At 37.7% G+C, this 25704-nt stretch overlaps 2 protein-coding genes and 3 long non-coding RNA genes across 7 annotated transcripts in view; 2 read left to right on the forward strand and 3 right to left on the reverse strand.

Annotated features, from left to right (window-relative positions):
* Nucleotides 1–242: 242 nt before the first annotated feature.
* Nucleotides 243–4152, reverse strand: LOC138178209 (glutaryl-CoA dehydrogenase, mitochondrial). Its single transcript, XM_069109802.1, has 8 exons — nucleotides 4007–4152; nucleotides 3813–3845; nucleotides 2373–2741; nucleotides 1919–2048; nucleotides 1515–1740; nucleotides 902–1131; nucleotides 549–709; nucleotides 243–449 (listed from the first exon to the last, which is right to left on the reverse strand). Exons 1-8 carry the CDS (start codon nucleotides 4077–4079, stop codon nucleotides 382–384), a joined length of 1290 nt encoding a protein of 429 aa, XP_068965903.1. The 5' UTR covers nucleotides 4080–4152; the 3' UTR covers nucleotides 243–381.
* Nucleotides 3734–8457, forward strand: LOC138178215 (uncharacterized). The gene is made up of 3 exons (XR_011172626.1): nucleotides 3734–3848; nucleotides 7093–7249; nucleotides 8317–8457. It is a non-coding gene; the product is annotated as an uncharacterized LOC138178215 (long non-coding RNA).
* LOC138178212 (caveolin-3) overlaps nucleotides 4539–25704 on the reverse strand; it is a 166948-nt gene continuing 145782 nt past the window's right edge. Inside the window, exons 1-4 of one of the 3 annotated variants that reach the window (XM_069109810.1) lie at nucleotides 8261–8279; nucleotides 6731–6819; nucleotides 5620–5799; nucleotides 4545–5002 (exon numbers count right to left, since the gene is read on the reverse strand). In XM_069109810.1, coding sequence (XP_068965911.1) covers nucleotides 4805–5002; nucleotides 5620–5799; nucleotides 6731–6817 — 465 coding nt within the window. In that variant the 5' untranslated portion in view covers nucleotides 6818–6819; nucleotides 8261–8279 and the 3' untranslated portion in view covers nucleotides 4545–4804. Of the gene's footprint in view, nucleotides 5003–5619; nucleotides 5800–6730; nucleotides 6924–8260; nucleotides 8280–25704 lie in introns of those variants that run through there. The other 2 variants (XM_069109809.1, XM_069109808.1) reach the window with 2 other exon arrangements.
* LOC138178214 (uncharacterized) lies at nucleotides 12999–14993 on the forward strand. The gene is made up of 3 exons (XR_011172625.1): nucleotides 12999–13287; nucleotides 14013–14356; nucleotides 14567–14993. It is a non-coding gene; the product is annotated as an uncharacterized LOC138178214 (long non-coding RNA).
* On the reverse strand, nucleotides 17869–18614 carry LOC138178387 (uncharacterized). The gene is made up of 3 exons (XR_011172688.1): nucleotides 18164–18614; nucleotides 18021–18083; nucleotides 17869–17963 (listed from the first exon to the last, which is right to left on the reverse strand). It is a non-coding gene; the product is annotated as an uncharacterized LOC138178387 (long non-coding RNA).

The following is a 25704-nucleotide window of genomic DNA, read 5'->3' on the forward strand; positions in this document are numbered from 1 at the left end:
TGTTGAACAACCGATCTTTAGGTGAAGCTCGTTTGTTGTTTTACGCTCCCTTTTGACTATCGAACAGAAAAACGAGGAGGATGAATAATGTGCAATTCGATAGCGTCGAAATAAAAATTAAGAGAAACCTAAAACCAAACTTCACTAAAACAATTCGAATCATCTTCGATCTTTTAAGTTCTTTTTACTAACTCAATCGTCCTCTGTTTCGTTTCATTTTCTTTCTCTTTTTTTAATAATCCTTTTTGTCCTTGTTCTTTTACCAAATTTTATTAAAAAAAATTGTTATTAAAACATCAAATATGTAATTTGTATAAAAAGAGTGTAATTATATAATGAATGAACATTTTTTTGGTTGACTCACTGTTCTGGATTCACTGTTCACGCAGAGAAGGCTTGTATACCAGTAATAGCTTTGCCAAGTATCAAAGCATGGATATCGCTCGTACCTACGACAAACGGTATTAAACAATAGCCTTTTATCCTTTGTCAAAGGATGTAATATTATACAAATATTACTTTCAAATAGTCCTCTCTCCTTTACATACCTTCGTAGGTAATAACGCTTTCTAAATTTATTACATGTCTAATAACATGATACTCGTCCGATATTCCATTGCCACCTAACATCTCTCTGGCAACTCTCGCGATTTCCAGGGACTTCGTAGCTGAATTCTTCTTTATCATAGAGATCATTTCCGGTGTTGCTCTAGCATACAAAATTATATTTATAAAAATATAGCCAAACGATCTAACGCTAATTAATTGACAGACATCTTCACTTTTCTTCTGAACTAATAATTTATTCATTAATTATGTATCAGCGACCTGATCCGCACTCTACCAATTGATGTTCAGAATTTGCACCCTATTTGATGAAAAATTATCACACAGCCCTTACTTGCCCTCGTCCTTCAACCTGCCCACCCTCAGGCAAGCCTGAAGACTGAACGCGATGTCACACATCATGTCGGCCAGTTTTTTTTGCACTAATTGGTTAGCAGCTAGCGGCCTGTTAAATTGCTTCCTTTCCAGAGTATACGATCTGACAGTGTTCAAGCAGGTTTCGGCAGCACCCAAAGCTCCCCACCCGATTCCGTATCGAGCGTTGTTCAGACAAACGAACGGTCCCTGTATGAATATTTCTTCATAAGCGATGTCTACGCCTTAAGCCGATTTCTTTTTATCCTATATAATATCAAAATAGAGATAGCCTCCATTTTTGCTTGACGAGGTTAACATATTTTTCTCGTTTTTAACACTTTACATTCTCCTATATAAGAATTAAACTTAATGACTCAATCCAAACTGATTCAGTCGATATTTCGAAAACTACTGAGATAAATTTAATCATTGACCCAGTAATTTATACCGTAGGTAGTAATTTATAGAGTATTTCTCTATTTTATCTTTCATATTCATTGTGATATGTTCATTTGTGTATCACTCGCGATGCATATGTATTATGAAAGTGTAAATACTTCTTTACTGATATCTTCCTCTGTCAGACCTACTTTGAGACCCTGGGTATTTGGAAGTAGATTCTCTGCAGGCACCTCCACGTTGTCCATCAGGATCATACCAGTGACGGAGGCTCTTAACGAGAATTTGCCTTCGATTTTTGGAGTAGACAGTCGGCCCTTCTCGTTGCCCTTCCTCTCCACGATGAACCCCCTAATGACACCATCTTCGCATTTGGCCCAGATGATTAGTATATCGGCGATCGGAGAGTTTGTGATCCTAAATTTAATGAAATTAATTGAGAAGAATGCTTCTAAAAGTTTGGAAGTTGGTTTTCTAGCGGACAGCGCCTCCCTTGTATCGCAATAAAATTTATTAATTTTGTTTTTGAAAAGGAACTGAAAACATATGGAAATTCAGTTCTAGATTATTCTGCGAAAAATTGACCAGGACTGACCATGTTTTACTTCCACTGAGTTTATAGACCTTCCTATCGGAATCATACGTTGCCTTGGTCTCCATGGAGCCTGGATCGCTTCCATGATTGGGTTCGGTTAACCCGAAACAACCGATGAATTCACCAGACACTGAAAGTAATCAGGAAAGTCGACTATTTCATTGGAGAAGACATTTCCGTTTACGGCACCTCAATAATCATAGATACTCTTCTCGATCATAGAAACAATTCTACAAAGAGTCGCCTAACATAGAAAATCAAGAAACGAAAGATTTTTTACATCTTCGCACTCTCAGCAGCACCCGTCATTATTGTCCGCTATTATTATTGTCCATCATTATTCCTATGAAATATTCTTTCCATTCAGAACCCACAAAGCAGCAGTTTTCATCATTCATCATCGCTCCTTTTCATACTTAATCTGAATTTTTTTATTCCTTAATCTCAAACATACCCAATTTTGGCAAAAACCGTTGCTTCTGCTCCTCATTCCCATGCTCATAAATAGCGCCAGCAACCAAAGAAGATTGTACCGACAGAGCAGATCTATATCCGCTGTCCACAGCCTCGACTTCCTTTGCTAGGAGACCATAGGCTACGGAGGAAACGCCAGCAGCGCCGTACCCTTTCATAGTACAGCCCAGTGCGCCCAATTCACCCATTTCCCTTATGATCTCTTTGTGAAAGATTTCCTTGCGATTTGCTTCGAGTACACGAGGCAAAAGTTTCTCACGGCAATAAGATCGAAACTGATCTCTCACCAGAATTTCATCTTGCGTGAGCTGAGATTCGAGATCGAATGGATCTTCCCAATTGAACGTGGCTGTTTCGTTTTATGGAAAATAGTAATGAAAATTAATCGCTTGAATCATTTACAATTTCAAATTATTATACAGGGTGGTTGGTAACTGGTATACTGGTGGTTGGTACAAGCGGAAAGGGGGTGATTCTACGCGAAAGAAGAAGTCGAAAATATAGAATAAAAATTAAAAAAAAATTTTTTTTTTTTAATTTTTCCATCGAGACAACAATCTACAGAGAGATCCGTTATAACGAGACGTGATAAAGTGCACGCGTACCGAGCGAAAATTCAAAGTCGATTTTCTCGAAAACAAAGCCTCAAACGAAAAATTTTTATTCTATATTTTCGATTTCTTTTTTCGCGTAGAATCACTTCCTTTCCGCTTGTACCACCAGTTACCAACCACCCTGTATAAGATAGTAAATTTTTCGATAGATTAAGAGCGTTAACTCTTTTATTTACAAATCTAACATCTTTTCCCATTTGGATAAATAATGTTTTGAATTTCTACATTTTCTTAAAGTTTTATATACGTGGAATATCGTATCGAATATGTCCGACAAAATTTGAATTTTTCATGAAGTTTTCGTAAGCAGGAACTTTGAGAGAAAAATGTTTTACGATTTTACATTTTTCTCGATACTGTCTTCAGACCTGTCTGCAACGAATTTTCGAAATTTTGATCGAATATTTTGCATAATGTATTTTGCAATGTAGCATAGGTGTTTTTTGATGACTTAATTAATAAAAAATGTTCTACATTTTATTGAAGATTCCAGTTTGTGAATTAAAAGATATTTTTTTTTATTGCGAACTTCTTGTTCGAATATGAATTCGAGTTATTGTTTCTATTTTCAAACGCTTCAGAATAGATAAAGAATACTGTATTTTCTTATGTTTAGTAGATATTTTTTCCCGTATTCAAATGTATATGTACATATTTCCGTCGGACAACATGATATCTCTATTTCCGACGCGTGCTGCCATCTGGTAACTAACTATAAAATTTCCAAACTGCGAGAGCGACCAACGAGACATGAATAAAAGTAAAAGCAAAGTAAAAATGGCAAAATAACGAAAAAGAAGACTTACGCTTTCCTTTGACTGCAAACGACACTGAAATCTCTGGTAAGTTGAATCGTTTATTAAGAATAATAACAGTAAGTAACACAAACGATATATGTAATAAAGAATAGAACATTTCCATTGAAGAAAAAATTGTAGATAATTATCTTCCCTCACTGTCACAGGCGTAATTGTACTTGCATAAAATAAAGGAAGGATACGTCTCGAAGGAGTTGCACCAGAAACTCGACAGCATCTCGATAAAAATAAAAAGCTTCGCGTGAAGCCTGCCATATTCCTAGTCGACTCAGAGAAAACTAACTTGTTGGCCTCAGCGAGTAGCTTGAACTAACAACCTTATCTCTGAGATTAACTCGACCTTACTTAAAGATACCAAATTAATGACATGCATCCTTCGCTTTTGTTCGTTCTGTTAAATTTTTTATCAAAACGTTGTTTACTAATATAAAATAACAATAACAAGCTGATTTGTAATCTTGATAATATGATTAGTAAGAATGGCCACCGCTGTTTGGTGGGAAATTTAAATTTAAAATCAACGTAACCGTGAAAATTTCTCAATACGAATTTTAAAGTTTTGAAAAAATGTGATTTTGTTATTTATGATCGACAACGAACAGTTTCTCGCACAGATTAAAAAGAAATTCGGTTCTGAAATGGATAAACAATTGATTTGATCGTTGATTGATTGATTGACTTCCAACAGGTGTTCTTCATAGAGTATATTTTATTTATAAAACTTTATAACAATAGATATATAGATCTAATGATCAAATATTAACGAGAATCGCGCTACTGACAATTCTACACCGTAAACGATTAAAACTGCGATCACGAAGGGGAAACATGAGAAACGATTGCAGGTTGGAAAACGAACGAACGAACGTTAAGAGAAGCGATTTGTTTCGTGGAATGTTTTATGCTGACTGTTGCTGATTGATTTAAAAGGCACTTCGATGATTTGCGAATGCAAAACTTTATCGTTTTATGATCCGATTTTATACAACGAGAATATCGTCTTTTTGTGCTGAACCATCCGGTAACTTCTGATTATACACCCGAATATTGTGAAACAGATAGCCTAGAGATTCCATAATGGGTTTCACGATGGCGTGTGTCACAGCACTGAGAAAATTCCTCGTCGCCGCGCAGCTGATCTTCCAAACGCGGAGGCATGGCGCCAGACACCATATATGCTGAAAATTTCCTTCTATTAATCTCTTTTCTTGCAACTAAATATTATTTTTATAATTTAGTGGCAAATTGTTAGTAACAAGCGGGCAATAATACAAATTATCAAAATATATACTCCCGTTCATAAGCATTAGAATACTTACGAAAAATAAGATATGTACATCCAAAACATCGTTAAAAACATCATTAAAATCTTATTTACCCTTTACACTCGGGACACATTCCAATATCTCTACCCATTAACTGACAAATTAAAAACCGAATTGTGCAAAGAAATTTTCGATTGCCTTGTACATTTATTGTGATTAAAAAATAATAGTTTTCATGATCCGTACATCAATGTATTGATATATTAAGTTTAGTATAAACGTGTGCTTGAAAAAAATAAAAAAGAACGAAACGTCCAAGAAATCTTTATACAAAATAATATAGAAAGAAAGAAATTCTTCCACTGGAAGTCGATAGTAAAGCGACGACCTACATTTCCAATAGGCTGAGAAACAAAAATAATCGTAAGCATCGCGATAATGTTCGTATAATGGTTGTATTGTGTAGGGAGGCTAAGAACGGTGGGTAGCGTTGATCGATCAGAAAATAGAGAAAAAGGTCGACGACTCACCTGAAACGCGAGGCAGGCAAACGTAAAACCGAAGCAAAGGGCGAGTAAAGGAGATATGAGGACCGAGAGAAACACGTAACAGCAGCTTCTGGACAACCGGAAGCAGTGACCGCTTAGACGCCACGCGCACTCCGGACTGCGTATTCCTTCCGGTTCCCCGATCACATCATCCCACATCACCTGTATTATAACGATAATCGTCACAATTAATGTTTTCTTAACGACATATATATCAAATTTTAAGCTAGAATTTCATTTTACTGCCTTTCTGCCTCTTTCACTTTTCCCTACTTTTTACTGCTTCGTTCATTTAGAATTCGTTGAACGATATTTTTAAAAGTTCTAGAGTAAGTCGAGATGTTCTACGAACTACGACAAGCAGCTTTTTTTAAATGCCAAGGTCACTCTATGTATACGTACTTCCCCGTACTCAAGTTCGCGTGTTTAATTCTTAATCACGACACTTATCTCGATAAAAAAAAGACGTATTCTTTTCGTAAATAAATTATCAGGTCTTTCCATCTTTTTACTCTTTCGATTCTCCAATACGACACTCATAAATAAACTAACCTTTTAACCCTAAAACTTAAAGCACCCTAACAAGAGCAATTATAGTCCGTCTTTTTTAACTTATTCGAAAATAAATAGTTCATATAACTAGAGTTCATATAATAGAAGTTCACCAATTTTCTCTATTATTCGTTAGTTTTTGTTCGCATAATAAGCCCAAATTTATATATGAGAAAAATTTGTAATGAAACATTTATAATTTGATCTTTATAGCTATACCGGGCATCTTTATGAGTCATTTATGCGACATTTAATGGTGCAAAAATGCACAAAATGCGCGGATACGATATGCAAAAGTATAAAAATTATTTAAATATTTAGTATGTAAAAAAGTGTCAATTTAAAATCTATTTCTTTAGTAAATAAAATGCTGACAATTTATTTGTAAATATCACTAGTAAATAAGAAACAAAAATTTTGAATAAAAATGCAAGAATTTCTTCCAGTGTTTTATTCCCCAATCTTTCTCCCGCAGAACCAATATAAATAACACGATAAAGATGAAAGAACCATAATAAATGATGTTTTATCTACAACGTACCTGAAGGTGTTTGTTCAAGCTGTTAGGGTCCCGGTCCTCCAGCTCGGTATTGCTATCGTCCTCGTTGGAGGACTCTGCCTTCTCCATCCCTGGAAAGTGGAAATTGCGACACGTTGGCAGGGAACACTTGAACACGCGCCTGAAACTCGCTAGCATCCTGTCTTTTGCAAGTTTATTTCAGGATTCGTGAGTTCAGGATCAACGTTGACTTCACGCGGTGTTCCAGGTTGCTGGTCGAGTAGTCGTGGTCAAGTGCGTCGCCATCGCGAAAACACTACGCGCCATCGCGGAAAACCACCGTCCGGCCGATCCATAAGACGCCATTGATCTACCGCGCGTTAAATAATACACGGTGCCTCCAGAGACGGAGAGTCAATGCCAGGATCGTCGGTCTTGAGCACACTCGAGGGACTTGTTGCAGCCTCGACACGATCCCTCGAGAACGTGCACGTTTTGGACGGACGTTACGGGTCGGCATGAGTTTCCTCAACGTCATAATATCTACTCTACTGCGACCCGGTACGTTTACGCGACTCGATAATTTACGTTGCCCGCGTTTCCCACTTTCCTAAACAGGGGTGGCGCGGTAGGAGTGGGTGGCTCGAGGAAGTTGACAGTAAAAGGTTCTCAGGAAAGTTTCCACGATAGAAGTTATGGCTATTGACATTCTCTGAGTGATTCGGCGAATACCAGCAGGAATTGGAAGTTGATCAAATTTTCAAGAACAATAAACAGCATAACCCTCTATGTCCAGAATTATATGATTTCTATCTTTTACCGTTACTTTGATTTTACTTCTAGACTGTTTTAATAACATGTATGCTAAGCATATATATCTTTTACGTTTATCGGCTCGTAAAAACTTTTATACTTTTATATTCTTCAGGACAAATTAATAGCAGTTAGGGTCCCTAAAAATAATATTTTTAAGGAAATTTCGATACCAAAGCGTATTCAGTTCAAAGCAATGTTTTTTATAAAAACGACAGTTTGGACTTTAGGGTATCTTCAAGACGTAAAGGGTAAACGATTTCAACTTTTGCATACTATGAATTGGAAACTAATACAAACTACGAAGAATTTTTAATGAAATACAGGGGTAACGAAAAGTCATTGGTAACTATCGATCGGTAACTTCCGATTGTCACGAAGATTGCCGCAAACTATTAATTATGCAGCGAGCTTCTGATTCCGTGTATTGAACACCTGCTCGTTCGTTTCTTTTCATTTAACCTATATTATGATTCGTAACTTTGTTTCCCACCCTTCGACATTTCTGAATGATGGAAAGATATAGTACTATGTAAATTAAATATTCTCGCGATGATTGAAATAACAAAAATATTTACCACCTTTAATTAACATTTCGAGAATATAAACTTCAAACTAAATAACCAATATATTAATATTAATATTAATTCACCAATCGTTTGCATTAACAATTGTAATAATTATTCCTAACTCCTTTTTCATCGTAACAGTTCGTTGGTTCAGTGTACTTGGCTGAAAGTGGGTGGATGTATTACTCACTGGACTCCCCGTTAGCAACTCGTGATCCCCTTATCTTGTTTGATTGTCTTTTCCAGCAGGTTCACCAGACTGCAACTCTCCCTCTTTCTCGTTCACACCGCTGTCTTGCTCCTCACGATCGTGCAGGTGCGAGGATAATCCGCGATGTAGCGGCCGGACAACGGTCAGCGCGGCTGCGCCAGCCGCTTCAACCCTCTCTGCGTCGCGCGACGCATCGTGCAACCACCCCGACGAAACGAAAGTGAATGGCCCGTAGCGTGTACGATCAAAACGCGACACCGCGTTCGATAAAAGGGGCTATTGGGGAAGAAATGTCCCGCGTATAATTATTCAAGATGGATTACTTGTTTCTTTCTTTTTATAGTAATGGATGTTGTCATTTTGAATATTTTCAATGGCACTTTTTCTTCACGACGCATACTGAGATATTTGCATCGATATGCCGGAAAGAATTATTTTTGTACGCAAATCATATTGAATTGAAGTGAATTTTTATTTTCGTACAGGATAAACAGATGTGATAACTATCTAATAAAAAAATGTAGCTATATTTTGAAATCACTAATTTTGTGTACACCATTGTATACCCTATATCCTTGAAGACAATTTTTATGTTTCGCTAGATCGTGTAACAAGTTCATTCCCGTATAATCCATTTCATAATCAATTTCCAATCAGCAACACGTGCCTTCTTTTATTTTATTATCCTTTGCTTCAGAGAAAGATTGCAAACGAAATGTAAAAGTTAAAAATTGCGAATATATATTTGTTACTGTATATCGTATATACATATCATAGTTGTTTCGATTTTATTTCCTATTTCTTTCTTTTCCTTTTTATTGGCTGTATTGATTTTTAAAGATCGCTACATGTGAAGCGCCTGTGGATTGAAACAATAAATACTTACGTGGACGATCATTGATATCGAAACGTATGTTATCATACACGCGGTTATTTCAAGAAAGATCTTTTGGGAGCACTTAAGCCCTTCTTGTTAAAAATGTTTTCAGTTCTGCTTGTTCATTAGCGGGTAAAACGTGTTACGTACATCGATTACGATAATTCTTCTGTACAGTTATGTAATATTGATAAAAAAGGTAATTCTCGCCGAGCATGTTTGTCGCTCTCAGAGATAAAACCTTATATAAATAATGTTGCTCAATAATGATACAAGTTCTTCGATAAGAAAACGAAACGTTACCGCATCGAAGGGAGTCCCGTATACGGCGACAGATGGAGCAAGAATGAACTCAAGAATAAACTTACCGATCGTGTAAACACTCTGATCTACGAATAATGCAAGTAGGAACAATGTAAATGAGCTTGTTCCATTCTGAATTCTGTCTTTCACCTTTATTATCAACTAACACCTACACTTTCTTAATCCCAAACGAACAATTTTTGTGATTAAAAATTCAAGGAATTTTTCGTAAGATGGAGATTTCATCGGCTCCAGGTTAAATTAAATTTAATCCTGAAGTACGCATCTTCATTTCGACGATGGAATATCTCATATAATGGCGTACCATCGGACTTGTAAAATATTTTATAAAACTTCATGCAACTGAAATTAAGTTCCTGCAGAACACAGATCCTGCAGGTGGGGCCGAACTTTCCAAAGGGACTGAAAAAAAAAAAAGAAAAATAAATTGTCTGGGTGGCGAAGATCCGAAAGAAGCGACAACGATGCGAGAGACGTGGTAGAAACGAAAGGAATGAGGACGATGATGGAAGAGAAGGAACGACAGGGAACGAATGAAAAGAGCGACCGGATGCAAGAGCGTCTGCTGGAGATAAAGATAGCTCGCGTTTTCTTGTTGCACCGCCCGTCTCATAAACGTCATCTTCCTATTACCGAGTTCCACGTAAACGCATAAGAAAGTCCTTTGATGCTCAGCCACTTCTCAAAGGACTCCGTTCACCAGGAATTCAGCATGGATTCGGTTCGGTTCGAACCGAAAAATCCTCGGGCGAAAAACAGTTCTCGTTAATCGGATTCTGACGGGATCTTTCAATCGACTGTGAAAGCGTCTTCGTTGGTTTTGGGAAATTCCACTTCCCCGAACACCGATGAGTCTCGGATTGTGAACACGTTAACGAAGATGTAAATGGACGGATTGTCGTGCTTGTGAAACGAAGGATGAAGTCGAAATTAAAGTTGAATATCGCTTGATACATTCGCCGTTATTAACGTACATGTTGCATTATCCAAAACTATACGTATTTTTATAACATAAAATCATTTTTACTTTTATTCCCGTGCATTGTATCACGATTAATTGCACGAAGATTTTTAAGTTAACGAGCATATATTTTTCTTATTGACAGAACCAGCGTTGATTCGTATACCGAAAACGCTTTTAGTTTCGAGAATATTAACGAGGAAGTAAACTCTTGAAATTCATTTTTTTCGTTTGTATATTTCTCATACTTTATACTTTTCTTTGCTACTGGAACCTTCATTTTCAAATTTTTGCGTCTTCCTTATTGCTGCAATTTTCCTTCATAATGTCTGTACGCTGACCTTTTCATCGTTGGAATTCATTATTTGCTGTCCTTACGTTATTTGTATCGCCGAAACTCTTCTCATTCCGCGAATAGTCGAATCGAAAATTTATTTGTTGCCTTTGCATGCAATTCAGTTTAATACTACATCAAAATGGAAGAAGTAAGCAGTTGGATCGAACGAAAGAGGACAGTTCTACGAACGAGTGTCCTCGCCCTCTACGCTGCCCCCACTTGTTCCGGACACTTTGCGGAATGCCGGCCTGGAATGTCCATTATAATGGCACGCGACGTCCATTCATACATACATCCGTGGCTGTCATTCGCAGAGACGCGATCGCTTTGTCTCGCGTTTTGACGTCCGTGCCGCGTGACAGATTGAAGATCGATGCGACAATGGCCCGATATTTCCATTATCCGTTAACCTGTCCCAGCTAATTCCATTGTACCTGTTCGCCGGCGACAGAGTGTACTGCCACACGCTTTCGTTCTCTGTTCACCATCGGCAAACGAAATCGTTCACAATCGGCCGGAGACTCATGGGGATTCTCGATGCTTAGTGACATCGAGTTTCTCCATTTAGTATCGCGTTTCTCTTCGAAAGGCGAATAAAACGCTGGTCCAAGTATTGGATAACATACGAAGATCACAGGAGAATAAATAAGTACATTTCTGTTGATTTTCCACTTTGACTTTTAAAGTTTCATCCCTTGTTAGAAGTCGTAACTTTCCTGGCAACGTTAATTTTACGAGCATTCATAATAAATATAATAGCGTGCGAATACTTTTTATAGCCATCGTATGCAGAGAAATCGATCTTTTAAAAGTTCTACACTGTAGACTCTTGAATATCTTAATGCCTCCACGCTTGGTTAGGAAATTGGAACGAGAGCAAGAGTGAACAACGTGCTAGTAAATGAAAGCAACGACGGGCAAAATGTCACACGAAGACGGATCGGTTCCCTTTCACATCGAATTCATTCTCAAAGGTAAAGTTTTATGTAAATCTGGTTGCCGGTTATTGTAGCAACTTAAGAAACTGACTCAGGGCGTATTCCCAAATCAGCATATGCTCGAGTGCGGCTGGAAACCGGAAAAGGTTTTTAAAGATACGAGTTTGTGGGATGTTCTCCTGATCCCCTTTTGGTCCCTTACTTTCTTACGTCATCCTCGAGGCTGAGTCACGTCATTCCCCTCATCCATAAACTTCTAACACCCTCGTTCACGCGCCTTAAGGAGGTCGAGTCACCCCTCGGTTATCCCACTAAAGTACACCTCAACTTTGTTTCCCATTTCCATGTGTATGTGACTATTCCTAGCGGAATTATCGAACTTTGCGTCTTGTTTGTTTAACTATTTGACAGAGATTAGGGCACCTCGCAAGGTTTCATCATGTTGTTCATATTGTTATGGACTTTATACAAAATATAGTGTTCGTGATAATATTTAATAAGTAAAACAATTGGCTACCTAGGTTCTACTTTTTATATTACATTGAGAAAAATATAAGTTTGCGTAAATTTGTATATCCAATCTATTGTATAATCGTTATAATAGTTCTCGTAGGTTGCACATAACAAGCTTCTGTTCGAAGATCGAATAGAATTGTCACAATGTGATATATACCATAACTCGGTATCATATCGTGCTTTCAGAATCATAAACCGAGTGGAGCAAGGCCAGACCGGTTATCGATAGAAACGAAGAAATTAACGTGACGGTGCAGTGGTCGCCCTTTCAGCTCCCCTAGCCGCGTATAAAGCGTGTAATTCAAGATTTCCCAGGGATCGGTTCAGTAACGAGCGCGATCGGATCAGAATTGCGTCATTGTTCGCTTGCATAACTAAGTACAAGCACGTTTTCCACATGATCGGGACTTTTGCACTAACTGTACCGATCTTCGATCATTTCACCGTGATAACTTTCGTCGAGTCGATCGACGATTGATATCAAGTTGCAATGAACTTCGAAGAGAAACGTTTGAAAATTTGTAAAGGGTCAAACAGAGAGTTTGATTACTTTTAAAAATGCAGGTACCCTTCGTATGGCGTAGATATTACACGCAATAGTTCACACGTAAATCATTTTTTAATCCATTATTACTTTTATTATTGTATCCTTTTTTTCATTTAAATATTCAGTCGAAAGCAAATATCGAATGTATTTGAAATTTGAATATACCGCGGATGTATTTCCTAAATATATATATATATATATATAGGAAGTACATGGCTTGAGAAAGGTGAGAATTGTGTACATAAGAATCGAAACAGTTTGCAACGGAAATCATTCGAGTGTCGGGATAGAAAGAAAGAGTATCATTACCGTTTTTGACTTGCTTTACTTCAGTTTTGACACGTATTACGATTATAATATACTAGATAAATAATAATGAATAACGAAAATAGATAAATAAACATAGTAAGTGAGTGTTTGTGATAACATATTAAGGTCCTAATTCGGCGACGAATTTAATTATTATCGGTTGTACGACTTCATTAACGTAATAAATATAAAATGAGGTGAGAGATGTTCAATAACTAATATAAATCCTGACTTTCTCTTGTCCGTACTCATTTTTATGTTATAATCGTATTGCATACCACTTCTGACCATAAATCTTAGAACACCCGCTGATATTTAGTACAATGTAACGCTTCCTGCTCCTTTTATTTTGCACTTAATCTATTATAAATTTGTTATTCCATCCGCATTTCTAGAGCTCTCTTATGGTATAAAATACTAAATAAGAATTGTTAGAATTTTCTGATTTTAACAAGCATCTTGTATGTTGATTATCTAGTTATATGCAATTATTTTTAGATATTTTACAATATTTTATGTTCAATTTTTGAAACATTTAACAAACATTTTCTGCTAAATCTTCCAATAGTGAACGTTACTCTATTTTGCCCGATCGTCCTTCTATTCATAAGAAACTCATCAACAAATAGGAAAAATGTTTACGTCACAACGACAGCGGATTTAACAGAGCTACCGTTCTAAATATATGAAACACGAATAAAGTTTGAGAAATGTTCACGTAACTTAACAAACAATATTTTTTTATCTTTAGATCTTCCATTTAATTAACAAAATTATCTTTATATTTATAAATTATACATATATATTTCAACGGATATTTTAGTCCACAATATTTTGCTCTATAACATTTTCGGCAAATAACTAATAAATTTTCAGCAATTAGAGGTTTAGTAACGAAGGGATAAGAGAAATTCTGAAACAGTTGCAGGAACTCGTGTTCAAGAAAGAAATTAAACAGCGCATCGGGTTCAAACTGTCGCTGTAAGGTCATCAGGTTAGCGGACAGCACAGAACTCTCGACTTCTTACTCCTCTTCGACATCATCGTCTTCCTCAGACTCCGAATGTTCACATTGCGGTCATTCAAATTGCGATCGTGTAAAGCGTGATCATTTAAATCATGATAATTCAAGTAGTAGTCGCTGTTCCTGTAAAAGTACACCCAAACAACGAAAAAGTAAGACAACAGCAAAGAAACAAATTGCATTGTTATGCAAGTCGTCATCGAAGAACAATTCTTCAAAGAAAAAGGTTCAACGTAAGAAAAGTAAGTTTTCTTAATATTGATACCTGCATCTTCTTTATAAGAAAAAGCTTTTCTTAAAATTACATCTACAACATCTTATTTGATTTTCATTCTTCAATCAGGCGACTAAATGATTTTTACTCCTAACGAATTACTATTTTTATTTGAATTCTCACGAATCGATCAGCATCTATTTGCACAAGATTGATTGGAGAATCGTGACTGTTCCAGGACGTTCGTCGTCATCTTGGTGCTCGTGTTCGGGTTGCGATTGTTCGGAGAACACGGAAGACAGTGCCGATGAGTGCGCCGTTACCTCATCGAGCAGATCAAGGATTAAACCACGTCATAGAACAAAAGGATAATGGAACCGCATTACGCTCGCCCTCATAAACTCAATTCATTTGATCACCGAATCTGATTTTAATATTTTTATACGTAGCAACGATTTATTTATTAACTTTCTCGTATTTATTAAATTATACCGATAATTAGAAATGTCATTTTACATATTTGAAATATTATATTTCTTTATGACTTGATATTATATGAATAGAAATTTAATTAAAAATGATAAGAAGAAGGTGCATAAATATGGTTGGTTTAAAAAAGAAATATATAACATTGCGTGAACAATAAAGGAAAACGTTTGTATGATACCGAGGCAACTTCTTGCTCAACTTTTCTGCTGGCTTGAGTCATACGCGCGCCCTATGTTAGACTAATTGCGCGCACGTGTGCCTCAACAGCACTCTTGCCTGCAGTCGGGCGTATCATCTGAACCGTGAACGATTTTACGAACCGAAATCCCCATTTTCCTGCTATACAACCGATAGTCTTTCGCGAAATTCCTATCTGATCGATAGTGCATTGCGTTGGAAATTGGGAAACTTCGTTTCAAAAGAAATACGTGTAAGTACTATAGATTGGTGGAGAATAGGAAGATCGTATTACAATTTTCCAAAAATTACAAAATTTGTGTACATTTAAATATGGATAAACTTTAGTGTAAATGGACATTTTGTAAAATTGTTTAAAGATTTTCTCGAGAGGTACTTTAACACATTATCCGAAATATGTGAAAATATAAAAAATATCTCTTTACAAATATCGAAAAAGAAGCTCTTGAAGAAAGAAGCATAGCAAAGATTGAAAGAAAAATTTCGTAGAAATTTATAGATCTAAGAACTGTATCGTGGTTTTCCAAAGATTAGAAAACTCGCGTCAATGTAAAGATTAGAAATATATCGGAAAGAAGTGCGAGGAATGTTTCGTTACAGCATTTTTCATCTATGACAAACTACAAGCTTTAATAGAAAGAAAATTCTAACAACTCCTCAAAGATAGCCAAATGTAAATAAGAAAGAAAGAGTAAGAACAACATCCTCGTTAACCATGTTAATCCAATCTCACATTGAACTTTTCCCTTTTTTACTTCTATTAAACTCAAGAGACTCTCGGTACTAACATTACGAAACAACGTAGCGAAACGAGAATCCATCGCGTGAAATTGAATCGAACTCCAATGCAAAGTTCGACGTCGTGTAGTGGTATAGAAACGTATCTCGCGCCACGAAACAGATACAAAACAAATTCTGACGGCGTTTAGTCCCACAGGGGTACGAGTCACGATTATTTATCGCACTTGAGCCGAAGGGTACGTTGTTAATTGGATTTAAGGGTCGACATCGTGCTCCCTCGGCGGGATCAGGCGATTTCCCTGCTTTTCCTGCTTCGTATTCAGTCGTCCTGAACGTTTAATCGTCGTGCCTGATATTATTGCTCGACGTTGGAAGAAGAAAGCGAGACTAACGGAATTCGATTACGCAAACTGATGGAGGCGGGAAACTGATCCACCTTGGCGGATTGCGACGATTCATTGGTATTTAGATAAGATTATTCGCCAATACATGCTGAGAGATACCTTCGCTATCGATAGTGAGATTTTATTGCTACCTGCGGTTGGGCTAATACGTATGCACGGAATGAATTATAGTTACAGTTTGTAACATGCGCATAGGGTCAGAAAAGTATCGAAACACGTGTGGAAAACTCTGATCATATGTACTATATGTGTTAAAAATGTGTTAAAACATATAGTATATGCTATACAATATTAAATATTTAGTATTATCACGATCAAGTCTCGGTATCGTAAACGACTGACAGTCTCCGTACGCGAATTATGCGACAAGATCCTGCTCCAAATTGCGGAAAAGTCGATGAATAAAGCAGAAACGCGAAACAGCGATCGTGCGTGACGAGGAAAATCGATCGGAAGGCAAGGAAAGAAGGAACGTAGAAAAGGCTGCACTCGCAGAACCAGTCACGTGCGACCATGCAACGTGCTGACTGCACTTAGGTTCATGGTCTGTCTCTACCTTGCCACTGCAACTAGGAGTTGTGACATAATAGGCTCTCGCCACTTCACAGGCTATGCTATTCGTGTTAACTGCTGTAGCACTGAGAAATCGCAAAATACGCTACGAAATTCCCGATCTTTCAGCTTCTTTGATAAAACTGTTCTTTTTTTGTATTTGAAAATACGGAAATATTTAGGAGTCGAACACATGCGATCAGATTTCAGTTCCTATAAATTATGTATAAAAATTTACGGAGTTTATATGGGAACACTTGCCATGCGTACGTCATCGTTTCCATCGGATCGTCAAATTTATACAAATATTTATATTGTATCTATGGTCTTCGTCTCGGTTCTGTTCTTAGTTGGACGATTTTGATTTAATATGGAATATCCAATTCTTTTTTTTTTACGCTACTTGACTTGATCTGACATACTTCAAACGGTGTCTTTTTAGCATATCCTATACACAAGAACAAGCATAAATACAAGCTTAAAAGCATCTTTCATTCATCGTTCTGCGAATATCGACATTAAACGACATTACAATGTTATTAAACGAAACTGGGCGATATCCGGGGACCCGTTAGGATGCATCGGGGACAAGCGAATTAATACATACTAGATACCGAACATGCAGAGCTGAATAACTTCTTGTCTTATAATTTACCGTTAACGACAATTCAGCTCATTCATTGGATTACAACATGGACGGGCAGCTGCGTTGGGCAACGAAAACTCTGTTAAAGGTCCCAGTCCAAACGCATTGTGTACGGAATCTAGGTAGGAGTAGTTATGGTTAGATAATGGCAACGCTTTCAGCATATAATTATCGTCTTAGCTACGCCGTATAATACATCGTTCTTTGCTCCGCATTCGCATGTCGTGAGCGCAATCGAACATTTCTCTCGACATGATCCCGTTTCAACATATCCACAACCCGTTCCCTCTCCGCCATATTTCTACATTCGTTGTTCTACGATCGTAGATTCGATCACCAGATTAGATCGACGGTAGAATTACTATAATACGCTAGAATTATTATAATAGCCAAAATCATGAAAATCGATTAGCAATCTTCCCCCTTGTTGCATTATATAAGATATTTCTCTATTTCTTACCCTCACTTCAGGTAAAGTACAAAGGAACCTTCAGAACACGTTCTCGAACTTTTCTTTCATATCCTAATTCCATAAATCTGAAGCTCGAAACCTCGAAACTTCAGCATCAACCATTTCACTGCAAATAAAAATGAAATTTCCGTTCCTGCAAAAAATACCGATATACCACGATACCATTGCATCGCTCTAAATACATACGTACTTCTGCTCTCTCAATCGTTGCTTGTTACAAACTGCTGCCGGGCTTTACAATTTGCAAATGTAACTGCATGTTAAATTACAGTTAGGACGTAATAGATAGTACGATAATAGAAAATATCGAAGAAAAGAAGAAAAAAGCTTTACCCGTAGGGGAAGACCTGGCAATCCAAAAGCGATGTTCACGTGTCGGTCATCGTGGCCTCTACGGGACCGACAGGTTTTGTCGTTACGAGCTTACACGGCTACGTAAGAATAATTCCATTTTCAGTGATATTGGCCAGCGTAACGTGACCAATGTCCACGTGGTCGCAAGCACGTGCACAGGACGCGGGACTGTTGCATAAGCGGCGAAGCTAGCCGAACTGAGCCGAGAGAGATGACGAACTACATACTATTGCTCCGAGCACCCACGCTTTCCCTGATTTACCTACTCTTTTTTATAAAATTTCTTTCTCTACTAAAAATATTACTTACGTGTCTAATCTCGCCCCCTTTGACAGTGTCCTATGGTTAATGGATCATCAAGATTCTATTATCGAAATATTAGACTATTATGATATGATTAAATTGGTTTTTAAAAACCAATATGTAATAATAAAATCGACGTACGTCGTTACCAAAGGCTGTGAAATAGTTTCGCTATTTATAAAACTAACTTAAAACTACAAACATTGTTTTAAGGAGAGATATCTAAAATCAACGAGTTCATTAATGTGATTGTGGAAAAAGATATACTATATAACATTATATACCATATAATATACCATTGCTAAGATTTTAAATCAATATTATCCATGAATTCCATAAAAAGGTGGTAAATACTGCTTCCACTTTTTAATTTACTATCAGTTTGTATTATAATAAAAAATTTATATGCTATTACTAAAAATTTACTTTAATGTTCGTACACTGATGAACAGTAGTGTACTCTATACATGTATGCCACTATAATATCGTTGAATGAATACATTATCGGGGACCACGAAGGAGAATCTCCATAGAGACTTCGAAAAAGGATCGGAGTGGAAAGCAATTTTCTCAACGTCTCGCGACTAGCACGCTCGCGGGAAATATTACGTTACGATGTTGCACAACGCTAAAACGAGCCGCCGATACACGCGAAACGGGACCTCGCGTAATGAATCTTCATTCCTATAAATAGGCATGTATCAAACTGTCCGGATTCCTCGACACACTTCCAAGACACTCGCGCGACTCTTTAACAATGCAAAAACTCCGCGGCAAAGTTGTTTTCGTCGATATGTTGGAAAATGAGTTGAAGATGATTCAATGTCTAGGCAGACTCAGTCAATAAACAAATAAACGACTTCCTACCACATTGTTCTAAAAAAAAAAGGATACGAACGAATGGAAAAAGAATTTAAAAATGGGAATTAAGCTTATAAATCAATATTTCTAAAATGTCCAAAATACGTATTTAATTCTAAAATCGAATAAAAAGATGTAGTTTTGATAAGAAGAAAAATGTTACTCGATCATGTTTTTCTATCGCAATGTGATGTCATGTTTGTTTGTTACACGATGCTCCATGTTTAACAGACCGTAATATCTGACCGTAGCAATCGAGTTCACACTTAGTACACATCAGCTACAATGTTACGTTTACATATATAGCCACCTATGACTACAGTGGCAATTATATCGTCTCTTTTGGAACAGAAATTTGAGAAGCCAAGTAACTTGCTTATTGACTGACCTATGTAAGTCGCTACGTTAGATAACCATTTTGATTTCGAAATGTATAAAGTAAAGAGAAGTTTACCATGGAACAGTTTGAGTAATATAACATTGAATTCGAACGGGAGCCAGTGCAACTTTGTCGAATGGCGTCCGTTCGAGTGGTACCGTTCAATGTACTACATTTCCCGGACCGCGGTGCGGCGCGGCGCTAAAGAGACGAATCGGTTGACACTGCCGGTCCAAGTAACGGGACGACGGAAGCTGTCTGAGCAACTTGTTCTCGGGAATCGTATACCTGGACAATCTGACACAATTGAATTATTACAAATTCATATGATACCAGACGAGAACCACACTATGAATCATATCTGCTATTTTTGTAAAGGAAAGCGGTTTTAAGATTTCGTATGTTGTCAATCAATTCCATATGTACACTGCCAATATCGTCTTTTCATTTAGTTTCATTTTATTTGGTGCTTCTTCGTATTCTTCAAAATTTCAAAAATAATGTACTCGTCATATTATTGAAACATAGCTCGTCTTAATAATTACATCTTTAAGTTCCACGAAATTTCGTCGACTTATCAAAAGTCTTACCTACATCTTTTAACCTAATAAACCGATGAGTTATGTTACTGTAAACATGTCAACTAAATCATAACGCTGAATTGCGATGGTATCTCTGTTACATATACATCATGTTGTAGTTATTGTAGTTAGGTAGTTTCATCTTATAGTTGTTGGTCAAAATCATAAGACACGATCGTGAAGATTTTTTTTAGAATTGTTTAATTACCTCGCGGATTAAAATACTTCCAAGAAGCCGAGTAACCTACTGAAGACTAAAGGAAGCTTGGTGCCGCGTGCAAGAGGAGAAGAGGGTCGAAGAAGGGCAGCGGCGCGAATAACGAGCGCCTTTACGAAGCCTAATTCCGTCTCTGAAATTGGCCGGTTCCGTAGGGTACGTGGCCTGGTTCGTGTCGGCGCCGCGCGTTTCTAGGGTGCTACCAGCGATGGCTCGGGGGTTGCGTCGGGGTCGTTGCAAAAGGAACGGAATAAACAAAAAGCTTCTGGCCGGACCAGAAATAGCAAGACTAAGCGGCAACAACGGGACAAAGGCTGCGCGGCGTGAGATTCGCCACGACGCGACGTACTGCCCTACTTGCTCTCTCGAGGATGGGACGGGAACGGGACGTTACTACGCTAAAAAAATCCACTTGAACTTCGCAGAATTGTTATTCCAATGGTTGGACCGGTTGCAAGTTCATTTTCCTATGAAAAAGATTTTTGTAATATTCCTTCTATTGTATTGGGTTGTCCGAAAAGTTTCTTTCGTTTTATAAGGAAACAATAGACGCACAATGTTTTTTGTTTCATATTAGATTATTGAATTATGCACGAACATAATAATAGAAATACAACGAAATGGATCACGCCTAATTCAATAAAATAATATAAAACAAAAATTGTTGTTCATCTATTATCACCTTATGAAACGAAAGAAACTTTTCGGACAATCTAATGCATTAATTTGAACGTAAGTTTCTACCTTTTGTATTGTGCATTTACTCTTTATTAAAAAAGATTTGCAAGCCTCGTGTTCTTCGCTACAAGTTCCAAAGACGCTATAAACTACTTCTAAAACGAAAAGAGAGAGAATTCTCGCAAGATTACAAATCGGGAACGGATTCAGGAGCGGAATCTTCTGCTTCTAAAAAAATTCTACGTAATTCTCTGTCCATTTTGCATTCGGTAGTGAGTAAATCCTGGGAAGAGAGGAGGAGGTTCAGTGCGAAAGCGGCACGCTGTGCTGGCCGGGCCGGTTGACGTAATATAACGCACGGAGCGCCTCGTGACTCGTGATTCGTGACACGTAAGAAGACAGCCGAGAAAACGGAGGCTGGCATTGCCACCGGTGGCACGAAAAAGTAGGTTTCTGGAGCAAACCGAGAGCACGGCCGACAACCGTGTCGTCGAAACTGCATCGCGGAATAGAGTCCGCGACGCGAACTGTAACGCGAATCCGCGGACCGAGAATTTCGCAAGGGCAGTCGAGCACTGTTCGATCGCAGGGGAAAATCGGCCAAGGGGAACGAAGGATGGTCGACCTTTTGCACGCTGACTCCCACCCCGCATCGTCGCTGTAGCGTTTGGTGTACGACGTTTTCTTGCATACGAAACCCAGAAATGATTTTTTTAGAATTACTATTATGATAAGGAATAAGGCGTCTCATCTTCGAAAGTCTAAAGTAATTTGTGGTAAAACGAAGAGTGTTATTTTGTAGTTTTGCAGTTCGATAGTGTACTGGAGATTGGAAAGAGCTGAAAAGGTTTCCGTCTAAAGTTCACGATAATTAATTTGTATGTCGCACGTGATTTAGCATCGCGTGTATCGTTCTTCTATTCTCAAAAGATTTCTTTTGGAGGGAAATATAATAGAATTCATATATATGATTTTTCTTTTCAATTTTATACGAAAGTTTTTCTTAAAACGTTTATTTGTATTTGAAACAAGTATGCTTGTTCGTATATTAAAATTCAAAGATCTTAGCGGGCAATAAATGCTGTTGAAATAAATTTCCCCATAATATACCTTCAAATTACATAAAATTATATAATATTATGCATATATCGAATTATCTTAACAGTTAGCCTAATATTTATTCGTCACGCGGTTTAATCGCGAACATCACGATCGAATTCATGCCTCGGCGAGAACGTTTTTCCCTCGATCACCGCTAATGGATCGCTACCGGTAAATAATCCACGTTTCGAGCAGTGCACGCGAGCACTTAATATGTAACACAAATGTATTCATATAGCAGCGCAAGGTAAGTTGTTGCAATCGAGCAGTTACGCTATTACATAAGAATCGCGCAAGCGTGATGCAAAGACGAGGTGTAAAAGAACGAAGGGAGATAGAGGTTGGGAAATCGACGAATCGAATACATTGTACCTTGACCCCGCAACTGAATCGCAGTTGAAAAGCAGCTGAAAAATCAACCAACCACCGCCGTTTCTGCGTTAGATCGCAACCGTTGCTCTGAATCATCCCGCTCTGGCATCAAACTTCTGTAATTTATTCGCTGTGTTAAGTAACGTGTTAAGGTTATTAAGTAAGTGTGCCAGGACTGCCACCATTGCTTCTGTTTTATGAGAATCGTGCTCACTCGTTGGGAAATAGGATACGAACGAAGCGATGCAGGCGAATCGTATAGTTTACTCGAGTAGATAGTCAGACAAGTGTCACGTGTGTTGAGAAACCGTCACGTGTCTTCATTGTAAAATTCGAGTTCTGCTATCTAAACGCGTTATTAACCGGCCAGTAGAATACTCGTGCCTGTACATTGCACATACACTGTCCAGCATATACATTATACATACGTGTTAGCGACTGCATATTGCAAAGTCGATGACGAAAACAATTATTGTGCTTTCGACCGGACAAGATGTTTACGAGACGAAGTGACGGCAACGATGATTGAAAATTACCCGGCTATCGTTAGAACTAGCTTAAAAGATAAGAATTTGATTTCTGAGGATTCTGGCCATGAAATAAAAACGATAGAATAGCTTCTGGCAAGACAACCGTGAGAGACGGCACTTAACCTAGAGTCGTCGATAGGGTGTGATACGAGAACTCGTTTTTAACGTGTATATCAAGGTCATTGTATAAGTACATAATGTCTATACATCCGTAGGTTCGAACGTAAGAATCTTATCGTATTTATTAATGGATGATATATAAAGACTATAGTAGGGAACAATACGATAAGTCACTGCTCCTACTTTTGAAAGGAAAGCAGTTTTAAAATTCAGTATGTAATTAGAGATAAATATGTAGTTATTCGAAGCCGATAAAAATATTTGTTTTTGCTGTGTAGCAGCTAACCGTATCGAGTGTGTTAAAAACTTAATCGACAACGAAGAAGATCGTTTTTCATTCTGTCGCTGTAAATCGACGAAACAAAGATAACCGTTGTATCTGTGCTTTCCCAACGGGCTTTGCACCCTTGCGACTGGTATCGACGAGATATTTCAAGCGACGCCATTTATTAGAGTCTTCGCTATCGACACTCGACACAACGACTCCCTTGCTGGCGAGGCTCGTCATCGTACAACCTCGACTGTCACGGCCTCGGTTTTCCGATGAAAACATCTAGCAAAACGTTTCGGTTTCTTCATCAACGTTCACTTTTCCGTCTTTTTCTTCTCGCGCCACCAAATGATCGTGATCCTTAAACGTTATTTCTAGCGGTTATTGTGACCCGGAGATTACGAGATAACCGAGAACTCGTCGAGCTAAATTTCTAGCGAACCAAGCGATTAAGCGTAACACGATTTTCGCCATTAGACGCTTCCTCTACCTGCTGACATCGTCGAGTTAAGTTTCGAAAAAGATACCAATGCCGTTACATCAAAGGAGGTGATTTAAAATTCACCTACATTTAGATGGATTTTAAACAGATACGTACATTTCTCAGAGTCTACCGGAGTCTACTAAATTTGTAATATGATTTTTGATCTGTTCAAGATTCGCTAAAATCCATTTGCTCGTATCAAGAGTCTTCCTATTAAACAAATGATCAAATTCTCGATACCAACTTATATCTCGTGAGAACTCGACATGTTTTCGCACAAAACCGATTAATGGCGAGTGCGCGCTACTCTAGGATTTCCTAAGCGCGCTCTAGCCAGGGGAATGGTAAAAGTTCGCGGCGCGTATGCGCGCTGACACCCGCGTATTATGTCAGATTTCAAGCTTGTTACGTAACCCGTCCCATAAGCGAGTTAACGAGCGAGCGGCGCGTTCCAGGGCCATGCCTATCGCCTCCTCCTTCACCTCCTCCTTTTCCCCTCTTTCGTCCATCTGAATTTCCTTGCCTCTCCACGTTCACCAATGATCATTGGGATCGTTGAATAAATCTGGGTTAGAGGAGCTATAGTTTATAAACTGTACGCGAGTTTCATCGTAACAGTACAATATAATAGTTGGAAATGTGTGATCTATGTAGAATCGGCATTTTTACCTATAATTCTTGAATGTCAAGTGGCTTTGACACCATGTCACCTGGTCGAATGATCTATGATCTTCGTCTAATTGTTACGAAACACTTCAAGTATCTTTGACTTCCAGATTTACGACGATATTTAGCCCTTCAATTTCTCAAAATACCAGTAGCTGCCATTTTTTACTTACTTTATAACACGAGCAAACTGTTTGGTTATAAGCTCTAATATATTCTAAAGACGAGTTTAATATCTATTTCAGTGTATCCGATTAACAATACTATTATGCTCACAGAACCTTTGATTTCATTTGTTTTTCAATTATTATCCAATTTTTTGCCATTTATCAAAATAGTGAAAAATGATAAAACATTTGTAATTATTAAGGAAATTAATTTCTTAAAATCCGTTGTTTTGTCGATCAATAGAGGTAAAAATGAGCAAAATTTTTCATATTGCGTGATAATCTGAGAGATTCATTCTTAATATGAACACAATTCGTTCTTTATCACGTTAACCGTAACATACAAGAACTGGAAATTTTTAGATGATTTGACAGTTATAAGATACTGTGTATATGTACAGACATACAGCTTACCACGAGAGCATTTGATACATATTATTTAACTTTGTTTGCACAGACGTAACTATGAACTTTGAACCGTCTTTACGAGTAATTTTCCACTGAGAATTATCGTACATGTTAACATGATTTCGCCCGTTAGATGTATTCTGTCTGTTGATCGTGCGGACGGCATTGATTCATTCACTCTCACCACGAACCTCGTATATAGTTAATTGGAAGAGGAAAATTAGAAAAATCAGCGTATGACATTCATGTATGACAGTACTTATTCGATGATTCACCATCGCTGAATAGAGACTACAAAAACGTTTTGTGGAGTGACTAGTTTCTTGCGAAACGTTTGGACAGCTTGGGATCTCGCAGTGTTATTCTGCGACGTATTCTGCGA

The sequence above is a fragment of the Bombus flavifrons genome, chromosome 3 (genome assembly GCF_040668555.2).
Source record: "Bombus flavifrons isolate JBK064 chromosome 3, iyBomFlav1_principal, whole genome shotgun sequence".
Classification (NCBI taxonomy): domain Eukaryota; kingdom Metazoa; phylum Arthropoda; class Insecta; order Hymenoptera; family Apidae; genus Bombus; species Bombus flavifrons.

Bases quoted from the DNA above. Each gene is read 5' to 3' on its own strand.
- LOC138178209 (XM_069109802.1), bottom strand. From the start codon at position 4,079: ATGGCAGGCTTCACGCGAAGCTTTTTATTTTTATCGAGATGCTGTCGA. The intron at 1,741-1,918 runs GTCAGTCCTGGT...CATTAAATTTAG, and splicing joins CTCAGTGGAAGTAAAACATG to GATCACAAACTCTCCGATCG. The intron at 450-548 runs GTATGTAAAGGA...CGTTTGTCGTAG, and splicing joins AAGCGTTATTACCTACGAAG to GTACGAGCGATATCCATGCT.